Source organism: Athene cunicularia (assembly GCF_003259725.1).
Source record: "Athene cunicularia isolate RWA chromosome 2 unlocalized genomic scaffold, athCun1 chr2_part1, whole genome shotgun sequence".
NCBI classification, from domain to species: domain Eukaryota; kingdom Metazoa; phylum Chordata; class Aves; order Strigiformes; family Strigidae; genus Athene; species Athene cunicularia.
Window position 1 is genome coordinate 84,641,588 of NW_020799095.1, and position 13,989 is coordinate 84,655,576.

Here is a 13,989-nt window from a genome sequence, read left to right on the forward strand (position 1 = left end):
CATGCTACACTCGTTGCTAAAAAGGATGATTTCTTGTCTTCTTGACACAACAGCACATGTACAACAGTGGTCATGTAGGATACAGATAGCAAAGTCAGTCCTATCTTCTTCACAAAGCTCTCCAAAAGCTTTGTTTTAAAATGTACAGTTGTATGCAATAAGCTGTATAAAACACTATTTGTGGATCTGTCAGGTTCCTTCAAGGAAAAAAGCACCAACTCCTAAACAAGCAACAACAAAGAGGGACAAATGCTGCCAGTTACTTCCTCAGCAACACACCCACCCACGGGCTTGTCCACTGGCTTTATTCTTTCAGTATAAGTTAAGCAAGGATAATGAATAGAGTGATGATGAGTGATCTGGTGTTCACTCCATCTATTCCTAATAATTAAAACAATGGGCTGCTCTGGTTTGGATTTGAATGTACAAGCTCCCTGCACTGTAACTAAAATCACTGCCTTTAGCTTCTTACCACTAAATCTCTCTACAGAGGGGAGGGTAACAACTAAATCAACTGAACTGTTTCAGTACTCAGTTCCTTCCCTATTTATCTGCAGTTGAAACTGTGATTTGCAGATTCCTGTAAAAGTAAAAAGTTACAGATATATTTACAGAAAGTGTAAATTATAAACTCAGAGATTAACATTTTTATACTGTAAAAACATACAGGCCCATGGCGCTCACTGTAACCTACCTTTAGTCACATCTGTTTCTCTGACATTAAGCTAAATGCAGAGTGGTTCTAAAGTTCAGTGTTAATGAGCTAGTATGCTTTGGTGAGTCAGATCAGTGAAAAGCAAAGATAGCAGAACAATTAGAAACTTCACTTAGATCTTCTGGGAGTGAAATTGGGGGATTGTCTTTTGGCTTGTTCTGAAAAAAACTGTCCCATCTGTTAATATTGTACCTCCCTCTCAGCTGAAAGTTCTCTTTAAACTGAAAAATGGATCTAGAGATCTTTGACTACAGCGTAATAGGCACCTTATACATTGATATTCAAATGTTTCACACTGTAGGAGGAAATTTTATTTCAAGTTTTGGCCCAGCTTTCTCCAATTTGCCAAAACATTAATTATTTGTTTCAATACTCTCTGAATGTTTCTGTATTCTGTATTTCAATACTCTCTGAATGTTCCTACCTCAACAACAGTACTAATTCATGTAAGACTGCAGTGTTTTATGAAAAATTTTAGTAGTCACAGCTACTTACAGTTGTGGTTATTAAATCAACCAAAAAACAATGGCTGTAAGCCAGCATATGTGAGCAGGAATAAATGAATGCACCAAACCGTTAAGGACCATAGCTTGAATTTTGAAATCTTTCTAAAGAACTGAACTCAAGGATCATGGAAACCAAGAGCGATAAAAACAGCATCTCACAATATGGAAAAGGCTCCCACCATATCATCTCTTTCTTCCAAAACAAGCAAATCAAACACGTAGCTTTTGTTTTTCTCTGTATTACTTGGTAAATAACCATCTCTGAGGCAATTATCTAGAATGCTCTCATAAAAACAAAGCTTCTCTCCCTTAAAACCTCACTAATGTGTTTTAAAACTAATCTTTTAAAAAAAGTAAATGTTAAGCTGTTCCTTCATAACTTTACTGTGTGATAAATATCAAACTACACATTTCCTATTTTTTCAAAAGTCTTCAGCACATTTGAAATGTTTTAAGATTTGCAAAAGTTTTCAAAAAACTGCTTAATGTAAAAAAAAAAAACCAAAACAAAACAAACAACAAACCTTACCAAAGCTCAGGGTAATTCTGCTTTCCATGTCCCAGTCTTGACAAGTTTGTTGGTTCTTGATTTTACTTCATCTGTGTTTAGAAATCACTTTTAGACGCTTTTTTATGCCTAAAATGGTATCTTAAGAAAATCTCCAGTATTTACAGCTAGATAAATGATTGTACCTCATCAGTTTCCAGTGCAGTACCTTCCTCTCTGGCATTCTGTCACACATTCATTTAGTTCTTTTCATTTCATTCATTGTCTTTTCATCCCCCTCCTCAAGAAATGCAAGGTATGCTACACTATGGCTGCACTAAGCAAAACAAGATACTATAAAGAAAAATATTCAGCACTGCCTATGGCACATCACAGAGTATACACAGCCGAGAAGGTGTAGCTCAGCATTTCTAAGCTTATTACTTATGTACACAGGGAAACTGTAGCAGATCCTGAAAAAATGTACTTATTTTATTGAGAGCTGAGGCAATGGATTGAAGAGCACTTATAAATTTTAAGGTAACATAAATGCATAATATTTTCTCTTCCTTAACCCCCCAATCTGGGAATACTCCGTATACTATCATTTTCGCAAGTCCTTCCATATACAGAACCCAAGTCTCAAAATGACCAGATACATCTAATCCTTCCAAAACCTTAAGAGATTCTTCAGCTACATATTAATCCCATTAAAATACCTCTGGTAGGAAACCAATAATTTTAATAGGAAAGCTGCATTCAGTATTGTACAACATTTGCAATATACAGTTTTTACAGCAAGTAACACACCACTGTAGATCTACAAAGATTTTTTTTTAATACACTTGGCTCTTTACCATCTTATGATCCTCTTTAAATAAGTATTTAATAAGCTTCTCACTTCACACAATGGAAGTAACATCACAGATAAAGGGAATATGAACCATGTTGCAGAAATGCTATAACAAAGCCCCTTTTACCCGCCAGTCTTGAGAGAGCAAATCCTGCAATTCTTCTTCATCTTCACTACCAATAGCCTCATCCTCTTTTTCTTGTGTTGCTCTTAGTCTCATGGCTTCCTTTAACTTCTCCTTCATCAGATCTTGGCGGTTACGCAAAAGCTCAACACGGCGGTAACATTCACTGTCAAAAAGTAAACCACCCATTAACATTTGTGGTCTTTCCACATTAACTGGATTTTCTACAGTGCTGGATTTTGCTTCTCCAACTTCAGATAAGAAAAGCTACATAGCTTATCAATTAAAAAATAAGCTTGCAATATGCTAGTGCATCTTCTCCATGTTAATCAAGTGGAAACAGACCAAAAGAGAGGTGTGGTCAATTCTCTAGCAGTGAGATCTAATCCAAATATTTAACAACTGCAATACCACCACAAAACATTTTTCAAAAAGGCACAGAACCAATATCCACTTCCACGCAAGAAGACACCCCACCCTTTGCTCTAATTATGGTTTTTATATATGGTAGAAAGGCGAGCTATCAATTGGCTATCAATTTTGATAAGTTAGTGGTGAAATCTCTGAAAATAATAAAAAAGTAGCACAAGTGATCAGATTCTCTGCTTACTGTGTGCTGTAACAGAATATTTCACGTAAACACAATCCACAAATTTCAGTTTTCCATTTACCTAAGTCCTTGAAATATGTTTTATAACAATTATTCTATCCATTTTAACAGGATATTTTGTTGAAAACACCAAGTAGTATCAGCCTGATTTAAATACATCTTGCTTCTTTCATTCCTATTTGCTAGGAAGAGTCAACAAGAAAAGCTTATTATCTGGATCCTGTTTCCCCTAGTGTATCTGCAATATGATTACTTACAGGCAGTCACAGCTGAAGATTTGAAGGCTAAAAAAACCATGAATGTCACTATAATTGATTTTGATTTTTAATTTAATTTGAAATAGCCTGAATTTAAATACACTCAGAAGACAAAGTTACAAAAATGGTCTTTAAAAAAATCTATTGAGAACTTTTATTTTGAAGAAAAGTAATTATGGTAACAAACTTGAAATTCTCTACAAATTTCTGAATTTGGTTCTATGTACTATAGCATCTTAAGCTACTGGGAAAAATGAATGCTCAAAGACAGCCAGGTTTAGTTCAAGCCCTCTCCAAAATTCCATGAACATTGTTAAAAGACATTCTTGTACTACCAAAGCTCAGTTGGAACCCAGTGCTATTTGTTATTATATGCTGATTACCTGTAGCATGTAAATCTGTCCAGATGGCTTAAGTGTCGCTTTAATTTTTAGTGCTTCTTTTTGTTGCAGGGTTCATTAAAAACAGAATTAATCTTTCTCTACTCAATTGCTACCATTGCCATAATCACTGTTAATTAACATGTTAAGCTACATGATAATGGCAACAATCTGTTCCACTAAAATTTATTTCAGGTTACTTAAAAGTTTAACTTTTATCCAACTGCTACACGTACCCAGAACAAAACAAAAAAGACACTTCATGTAATGAAGTGCAGCATTCAACAAAACCTTTAAGTAAAATTTTATTAAAAATAAGGAAAATTAGTCACAGAACAGGACATTTTCAGTACAGCAAATGGATGGCCAAAGCACAAATCTCGTTATCAAAATTTTAATTGCAGAATATCAGACCATGTTTTTTTAAAATGGTCACAAATTCTACATCAATCATAACCCACAGAGAAATACAAATTAAGACATTTGACAGGGAAAGGGGGACAGTTTGTTCAAAGAATTTGTCTTCTATTGCTTTATTTTGCCCATGCCTGCTGCCTGCTGTATTTTTGGTCACTCTAGTGCTTTCTCTCTTTGCAAACAATTATATAACTTCACCATAATATACAACATAACTGCTCCAAAATTCATGGTTTTATTAGGTATGATTCTGCAATTGGAGAGAGTCTGTCCTTCAAATATCTAGGTGATTAATGAAAGGTAGCATCGCAGAAGATTAAAATTTAAAATATTATCAGTCTAGTCAAATAGCGAACCATTATTGCTGGAGAACAGAAAGTTTGAGGAAAAATTGATCTACTTACATCTGCTCATCAATTTCACCAATCTGACGATCTAGTCGTCCCTCCTCATCTTCTTCTGCCACTATTGCTTCTGAAATCTAAACCAGAAAAGTGCTAAGAAAATTTACCTTCATCCTGAATTTCACTGTTGTTCCTTTTTGATGTCTGTGTCTTCCCTTCCTCCCCTCTGCCTCAAGTCAATGTTAATCTCCTATACGTATACCCCCACTTTCACAAAAGACTCTGGAGGCAAATACAGAAAAAAATCTGATCTGGTTTAATTTGAAACAGAAATGTTTTTTCTTAAAAACTAAAAGTAGTTTGGCTGCTTTGGGGTTAACCTTTCAAATTTTTCAATACACTACTATTTGAAACTGAGCATAACCAAACTATGCGCATCCAAAGTCTGAGGTTGAAATAGGAGCTATATCCCAGTGCTTGGGACTTAATTACACACGCTTATTGAAAGTATTGGTTAAATATTCCCACTAGATCTCGAAGTGTTTCTAACCTGTTATTTTTTTCAGCATATACTTTCTCAAATCTGAGTGTCTGGGAGATGCTATGCAATCAATGGTCCACGCATAACTGAGAAGATTCCTTCTAAGCTGAAGAATTATCTGAATGGCTAATGCTAGCAAAATGTATCCACCACTGCTTTTGTATGAACATTCGCTCTGTTTATAGTGCTGACCGCTTTAAAATGAGCAATGATAAATTTTTTTTGCACCACATTTCTTAGAAGTTGACGTATCAACAATTATTTACAATTAAAATTTAAAAAATAGCAAATACTCTAGGAGAAGATTGAGAACGCCAGGTATCTTTAGTGACAGTTTTATATTGTACAAAAGGGCAGATAAAAACCTGTTCTGCAAAGACTTTTCACGCAATGCTAAGCAGTAAAAAATGGAAGTACAGAAAAATTGTGGCCAACTGATGTGTCCCATACACAGAATCTTTTATCACTTCTCCAAATTTTGGGGTTCCTTTCCAGTACATTTAAATTAACCATAAAACCCAGGTTACCTACACTTTATAGATCCTTTCTGAAAAAGACAAATGGGTGGTATTTTGTTCTGTGTTTTTCAAGGTTAAAATAATGTACCTCATCTAAAGAAGAGCCCGCGATTATGTCCTGTTTGGGTGCAGGATGCTGATCTGAGGCATATGCTATCTTATTTAAATACAATTCAACAAATGTAACTAGGTATATACTGATGACCGGGTCCTGATCTTAAGTTTATTCAACTTAACTTCCCTTAAGTAGAAAACAGAAGGAACCCTTTGCTCATTTATAAAGTGCATTTAACCACACACTGCATTGCAACAAACAGCTGACAAATGCAGATGTCAGTCATTCTGCAGAGCTGCATGAAACTGTTGTTTTCCTTATTGTGTATAGTATTTAGAATCAATAAAAATAGATTCCATTACTTACTGTGTTGACCTGTCGCATTGCCTTTTGAAATTCATCCCATTCTTTGTCCATCTGATCCTTTGGAGCATCAACTTTTCGCACCTAAGGAACATGAAAAAACAGGTTTATTAATGATTTGTCTAGTGACTTTTGGGGGCACTGTAAAACACCTGAAGAAATAGGGCAAATTATGCTGTGTCCTCAGAAAAGTCTGGTTGACATACTTCTATTTAAGTAATGCATATAAATGTCATGTCCCGCTCAGAAGAGGGAGACAAGTGACTTAGATTCCTAACAATGAATAAGAGAGTGCATCTGCACAGTGGTCTTGGGAGAAAAATCTGACTCTGCTCCTGGATTAAAACAACATTCTTGACTGTAGCATTAAAGAATAATTGACTAAGAATGGATGGTGTGGAATGTTTGGAGTAACAAAAGTGACTAAATCTGTTAATTTGACGGTCTGGAATTTCACTGTGTTAGGTGATAACTTAAAATTCTTCTGTAAACTGCCTGTTCATTTGTACATAAAAGCTCTCACAAGCCAAAAAGCAGAGAATTATTTGCTTTTGGCATAGCATAAAATATCAGATGATTCAGTCACTAGTCTGACTGTATTTCAAATCTAGTCTAATTTTTTTGGCTAACAGAAGAAATAGTACAGCTACGTACCAGTTTTAATGACATGCAAATATTTTTCTTCTGTGATAGATGACATTAATTACTAAGACAAGAAGACTCAAAAGTAGTAGCAGCAGGAATGCATTTAAGATCTACAACTAAGGTAATCAAAACCAGATTGTGCTTTTAATACAAGCAAATAAACAAGATAATCTACCTGTGTAACCAAAACTTCCACAATTCAAGAGTGGAAGATGTGGCATAGAACATATGTTAGATGACAGATTTTGCCTGGCTCTAGACTGGGTGGAGATTATATAACTAGGAGAACTAAGCAGTTTGAACAGAATAATTCATGGCACCATCTTTTTGCATTAGTTTTATTTTTCCTTTTTTGATTCCTCTCTTTTGGTAACAAATCAGTCATCATCATGGTAAAGACAACAGTTTGGTACCTTGTGTTCCTGAACAATTATACAAAATCCAGTAGTATGAATTAAGTTTACAGAATAAATTAGAAGCTTCCAAGCAAACAACATACTGGGAAGTAATAGTTATCATTTCATTTTTCTGTTCTGTGATTATTTCTATCATATGTGTATGTACTGTGTTATTACGCATTGTGGTTGTCTTTTGTAATTCATAATTACTTGTATTTCTTAAAATAAATTTAAAGAGTAAAGATATTATTTTTCCTTGAAATATTTATCTAATCCAGAGTTTATATGCTTTATAAATTCCTAATGTAAAGAACCAATATTTTTCAAGCCTGCAATCTCCCTTCCAAACACTCACTGTTAATTATGAAAATAATTGTTTTATGGATTATTCCAACATAGAATCACTTGCAGACATCTCAATATAAGTGATGTCACAAACATTTTCCTTCCCCTGCACATTAGCTAAACTTAGAAAGGGCTGATTAAAAAAGAACATCACCTGCAAGCAATTCAAGGAAGAGCTTATTGGAACATGTATCCACTTGCAAATTTTATCAGCTGAGGAGATAACCAGAACAAAGATCACTAATCAGTGTCCTCTCAGATATAAGCAGATTTTCCTTTGCTTGACAGGCATTTGTGCAAGCTTCCCAACTGATGGTGAAACTATTTGTAAAATTTAACACTACAATTAGTCATATTAAAAAAAAAAAAAAGTGTGGCTTTTTCAGCTATGTATTTCAATATTGAAAATGTTATTATTCAAAACTATTCACATATGCTAACATGTGGGCATAAGCAGTGCCAAAAGAATCTTGCCAGAGCAATTAAGAGACGCCTGAGCTTGTAAATGGGACAGTGGGACTAACTGAACACAAAGAAGCATTATTTGGAAGGTCTCCAAATCAGAAGTCAGGGCTCAACCTCACAATGCAATTTAAATACACCAGCAGCCTTCCACACTGTGAACAACAGGGAAATACACTCAAGGAAAACAAAAAAGACTCAGGCTCAACACGATTATTTCAATAAAGAAAGCAGGAGAGCCATTCAATCTATGGCAAATTTTACAAATCAAACAAACAAAAAAGGTTTGTACTTAAAATGTCAGGGGTTTTTTTGGTCATCATTTAGTACAGTGCAAGTTGATGGAAGAATGAATCATTTTGATCACAATTTCAAGATTTTTAGTTGTGGGGGGCTTTTTGAGAAACACATTGAATGCCCACATTTCTTTTCTGTGCATCAAAAAAACCCATAGTGGTAAAAGACAAAAGGGCTGGAGACTAAGTTCACTGTTGGAGTATGCCAGTGCTAGAGATTACAGTGTATACAATAATCTAGCTATTTTCATTCTAATAAGATGTAAAGTATCAGTCACAAAGTGCCTTTTAATATTTTTCGACAGGATCTCTCGAAGGACATTACAGAACTATTTTTATATCCTCAATTCTGAAGCAGAACTGGATGTACAAATTAGGTGAAATGCTTTTCTTGAGATGACTCAACAAAATAAAAGTAACAGGTGGATTGTCCAAATCTCAGCCTAGCATTTTAACCAACAAATAACACTTCTTTGGTTTCTTTAAGGGCCACAAAGGAACCACAATCAAAAATACCTTCTGAGAGATGATTTAACAAGCTCTTCCTGCCTGCCTCTGTCCCTTTTCATGTTTTCTAATTAATATAGTGAACTGCTCAACGCTGCGCCAGGGGAGGTTTAGACTGGACATTAGGAAGCATTTCTTTACCATGAGGGTGGTCAGACAGTGGAACAGGCTTCCTAGAGAGGTGGTCAATGCCCCAAGCCTCTCAGTGTTTAGGAGTCATTTGGACAGTGCCCTTAATTACACGCTTTAACTTTTGGTCAGCCGTGAATTAGTCAGGTAGTTGGATGAGATGTTTGTTGTAGGTCCCTTCCAACTGAAATTATTCTACTCATGTATTCATTTTCTTATATTCTGGTATGACTAATTACCTGGAAAACCATCCTTACTACTCAGAAAATCATTATAACTGGCAGAAATAAATACAGCAGCATAAAAAAAGCAGATCACTTACTTTTGCATCCACTTCAGGATCATCAAAGAAACCTTCTGGCAAAGCTTCAGCAGTGTTTTCTTTCCTGAAATGTTTAATTACTATTATCCCAAGTTAACACTTTACAACCTGCTTTATGGTAGAGTTAAAAATAGTCAAGAATAAAATCAAGAATCTTTTATAAAAGGACCTAGAAATAGAGCAAGATTTTTTTATGTCCCAGGTTTTACCTACAACCACCAAAACTTGCTTCTTCCGTTTGGTCTTACATAATTTACAAGGAATTGCAGAGACAGGTTTAAATCTCAGTCAAAACAAGAGTTATAGCTTAGGCTTCTTAAACTGTTCTTTCCAGTGTGCTGAGCACGAAAACATTTTAACAGCACAGTCTCTACTTTTGAAAGCCTAAACCACTACCTACAAAAAGTGCTTGAGTGAGCTGAACCATTACTACAGAACAAGTAAATGGTTTTCTTTAAACAGTTAACAGCAGTGGTTAACATTAAGCTTTCAAAGTATCCTGCATTAAAATTTGCAAATGGAGATGTCTGAGACACTGTATGGCATTGCTCCATCTCTTATCCTGCCCTTAGGGTGTGAAATACCTGTCTGAAATAATGCTAGAGGCTGCCATACATACAAACTATTTCAAATACAAGTCAACAATATGACAGATTTCTAAGTGATCACAGTCTGTATTTCCTGGAAGAATAACACTTATTTACAGTTCCCAAATCTATCAGTATTTGATTTGAATGCTTACCTTTCCACTATCTTCTCTTGTATCTCTGCTTTCTGTATGGATCCTGAATGGGAAACTATAGGAGCAGCTGTAGTTTTGCTGTCAAAGAAGTCTATAAGAAAGGACAGAAGCCTATGAACAAAAAGAACAACTGTTCAAACTTCTTTATAAAATTCTTACTGGATAGGAATTTCAATTAATACCTTACTGAATCAAGGGAAGAACAGCCAGACATTATTTCACATGACAGCCTCAAACAATTAGAACATAAAATCAGTAACATGCTGAGAAAACACAACACAATAACAAACTAGCAAAGAATCTCCTTTCTCTACTTCCAATATTACACATCCTAACCAGCTTATAGCAATAATCAGAAGAAATGAAAACCCTTCTATTATCAGTTAAAACAGCTTCTCCTTACCAAATCACTTATTATTTCAGTCATCGTTACCTGCAGGCAGAGAATTAGCTATTACTTCTTCAGTTGGAGGTGGAATTTCAGTTTTATGTGTAACAGAAGATATTTTTGATTGATCTTGTTCTTCTTCTTCCTCTTCATCATCATCATCATCATCATAATTTCCTGACAATAAACTGGGACCTGGACCCTTTGAAAGCCGTTCATTTGTGCGATCTTGCTCCACTTCATCAAAAAAGTCTGCTGGTAGCCTAGTAAAGAACACACAACCTAACTATTTTAAACTTCACAAAAATCAGTTACAGTCTAGCATCCAAAGCCTATTCAATCTGTGAGCAATATGATCTTTGAGGTATTCTGCAACACCCTAAACTGTGCAGCTACCAATTACTGTCTGAAGGCAGCACATACTTGCTGCTTTCATTTGAAGTTCCCCAGAAATGCTTATGTTACTGCTGAAAACACAGTTCAGTTCCACTTTTGTATTTAAATATTCTCTATCAGAAAGGTTAATAAAAACATCCCGTAACAAAGTGTATTTGGAGGAATGGCAGGTTAGGTAATTCTGTTTCCACATTCAGAGTTATTTGCACCAGTGTACTGGCTGTGAACACATTAAATACAAAACTCATAGTTCAGTGGTTGTACTAATGTCACATAAACCTTGATAACGTTCGTGTTTAACACAGCTACTTATTACTGTTGCTCTGAACTGCCACACAGGCTCAGCCATGAGAAAACCCAGGCCTCCAAGCCAAACATTTTTCCAGGTTATATTTTAAAATAATCAAACTGATCAGTATAATGCTGAACAAACCTCTAAACTGTTCCTTTTTCAAACACACTCAAAATGTCTACAAAGTCCCTTCTACTGTCAAGATAACAGCACATAATATCTATGCAAGATAATAAAAATTTATCCTGTGAAGAAGCATAGAGGAGAACTGCACACCTCGTGTGACATCTACCAACCCCACAAAGATGTCCAAATACCATCAGAAATCTTTAGTTGCAGTAAGATGCTTAACCCAATCCCCTGAAGCCAAATGTATCTGTGAGAGTTCAACTGCATGATAGGCATTTACATTAATTTTAAGTGACAAAAATGTTAATAAAGATCTGCTGATGACATTCCTTAGTAGTTTTTGGAAATAAGTATCATTTAAATATACATTTAAACAGATATTAAAGTATGCTTAGCATTAGAGTGCATGCCACAATCTGCTTATTTTTGTTCTAGCAAACTGTGCAATACCACCACATATTAATCCTTAAAAGTTGATAGTGACAGTAAAATAATTCCTTTTTTGATCACGATTATAGAGTTAATACCATGATTTTCTCATCTGTACTGAGGAAGATGCTGCCATGTCCAGGAATATACACCCACATTAGAAAATGAGCAGAGATCTGCTGATTCTCTGAATCTTTACCCTTGGCTAGGAAGGATATGGGAAAGAACAGAGCAAGAACGCAGCAGCTGGTACAGTTACAAAAACTCATATGTAATGAAATAACATCTACTTACCCAGATGTAGATGTGTGTGGCTTTTCATCTGTACCTGTATAACAGCCAAGAGTCACTTCTTACAATCCATGCTTTCAAAAGAAATATCCCTCAGACAGACTCCTACAGCAGCAAGTTCACAAATGCACACTTTCATCTATATATTCATATATAACACCAAGGGAAAAAAATTAACTATCTTTCCTTTAGCATGAATTTTCATACATGGATTGAGGTAAAACAGTGGACTGATCCCACTGAAAGGGATTAACACCATTTCTGGACAAGTGCTTCTACTGTTTAACTCTCAGTACTATTTCTGGTTCTACTGGACCAAGCCCGCAGCTCCATGATCTAATTCAACTAAATAACCCAGAAGGAAACTACCAAAAGTGCAGTTTTCTCCTGATGAATGAACTCACAGGGAAAGAACAAGACAGACAGTTTCCCTTTGCAGCAGCACCAGGCTGACATTAACTCAACAGTCTTGTGTATTCACACACACTTCCATGGGGGAAAAAAAACAAAACAAAACCATTCAAGATGTGAAAAGGCTAGATTCTGCAAGCGTTTGTATGTATTTTTCTCTCCTTACCTTTTACTCTCTTTAACTCTGTATTTTCCAAGTCAACAGTTTTTCTCTTGACAGGATGAGATGATGTGCTAGCAGCTGAACCAGTTGCTGTCTGCTTTGTGCCTTTTAATTCTGCAACTCTCTATGAAGAAGTACAAAATTCAGGAAGTTTTCCTAGCAGGAACTTCTGGATTGCAGCTTAAAACACAGCACTTCTAGAAGCGTATTAAACTGAGCTAGTATCTTTCTAGTACAGTATCACTGAAACAGACATCACGGATACCAAAACCAAGACCAATGCTTCTGTCAGTCTCTTGCATGATGTGACATAGTGGCAGAGGAATTGTCACTTGCACAAGGGAGGCTGTACGAGTGAGAAAGGAATGACTAAGATCAGTGACGTTTACAGCACTAAGACTCTGGAGGAAAGAGCAGGAAAGCTGGACTCATCCTAATGTTCTTAAAATATTGTTTTAAAATTAAAACACGGCAGTAGTATTAAAGACATGTCACTGTGCCTTGCCACGATAATCTACACAGAATGCAAGCAATGAACTAAGAACCCCTCAGCTCTTTTGGTCTTTTCCTCAGTAACTGTAACATTAAATGCAATCTCTCAGTTTCTCCCAAGAAGCAGCAGCGGAATTTAAAAGAATTTTAAAAATCATGTTTAAGGTTGCATCCAAGTTACAAGCTCTCTGAAATTCTTTTACAAAATTTTTATCTTTATTGCTAAATTATAAAGAAAAAAAGCGCCTATTTTCTTAACCACGTGTAAGCTGTTCCTTGATAACATGCAGGTAACAAAGCAATCCCATAGAGGGTTTCCAAGTCCGACCTGCAGACAAGTGACAGTTAAAAGCTGTCGCTAACGTGGGAACAGCTTAATCTTAAGAGCGCGCCCCTTGAAAGACACGGGACGGTTCTCACAAGTGCTGTTTTTTCAACGGGTACATAGGTTTTACAAAACCAAAACAATCAGGCTTGTTTTTGCACCGCTCTATCCTGGCAGATGCTCAGCCGTTACTTATTAGCGTACACCTCAAAAAGCAGCAAACCCCCAGCCCCCGTGAGCTCGGTGTAAGCTCCCCTCTCCCCACCCCCTTCTCACGTGGTGCCCGGTTACTCACGCACAACAAACACCCAGTCAGCGCCGAGCGGAACCGAGCTGAAGCCCGGACCCACCCCACCAAGGGGTGCACCCCGGCACCAAGGCCTAGCCCGCCACCCCCCACCCTCCCCGGCGGGAAGCCAGCGGCAGCTCACCTCACGGTGCTGCTTGCCCAGGGCGTGGGTCTGCCACAGCAGCTCGCTCTTCACGGGCGCGTTGCAGAGCGTGCAGCTCAGGTGTCCCAGGCTGTTGTACGTGGCGGCCGCCGTTAAGGGAAGCAGAGCACTACGCTGGAGACCCCCATCCCTCACCGCCCCGCGACGACCAACCCCTCCCTCCCTGCCACCAGGCCGGACCAGCAGCCGAGGCGAGAGATAAGGG

At 36.8% G+C, this 13,989-nt stretch overlaps 1 protein-coding gene across 1 annotated transcript in view; it reads right to left on the reverse strand.

The window, feature by feature from the left end:
* Positions 1 to 2,185: 2,185 nt before the first annotated feature.
* ZNF830 (zinc finger protein 830) overlaps positions 2,186 to 13,989 on the reverse strand; it is a 14,097-nt gene continuing 2,293 nt past the window's right edge. The window contains exons 2-10 of the mRNA XM_026841399.1: positions 13,764 to 13,947; positions 12,519 to 12,639; positions 11,945 to 11,978; positions 10,450 to 10,667; positions 10,017 to 10,107; positions 9,275 to 9,338; positions 6,174 to 6,254; positions 4,754 to 4,830; positions 2,186 to 2,851 (exon numbers count right to left, since the gene is read on the reverse strand). Coding sequence (XP_026697200.1) covers positions 2,668 to 2,851; positions 4,754 to 4,830; positions 6,174 to 6,254; positions 9,275 to 9,338; positions 10,017 to 10,107; positions 10,450 to 10,667; positions 11,945 to 11,978; positions 12,519 to 12,639; positions 13,764 to 13,947 — 1,054 coding nt within the window. The 3' untranslated portion in view covers positions 2,186 to 2,667. The remainder of the gene's footprint in view (positions 2,852 to 4,753; positions 4,831 to 6,173; positions 6,255 to 9,274; positions 9,339 to 10,016; positions 10,108 to 10,449; positions 10,668 to 11,944; positions 11,979 to 12,518; positions 12,640 to 13,763; positions 13,948 to 13,989) is intronic.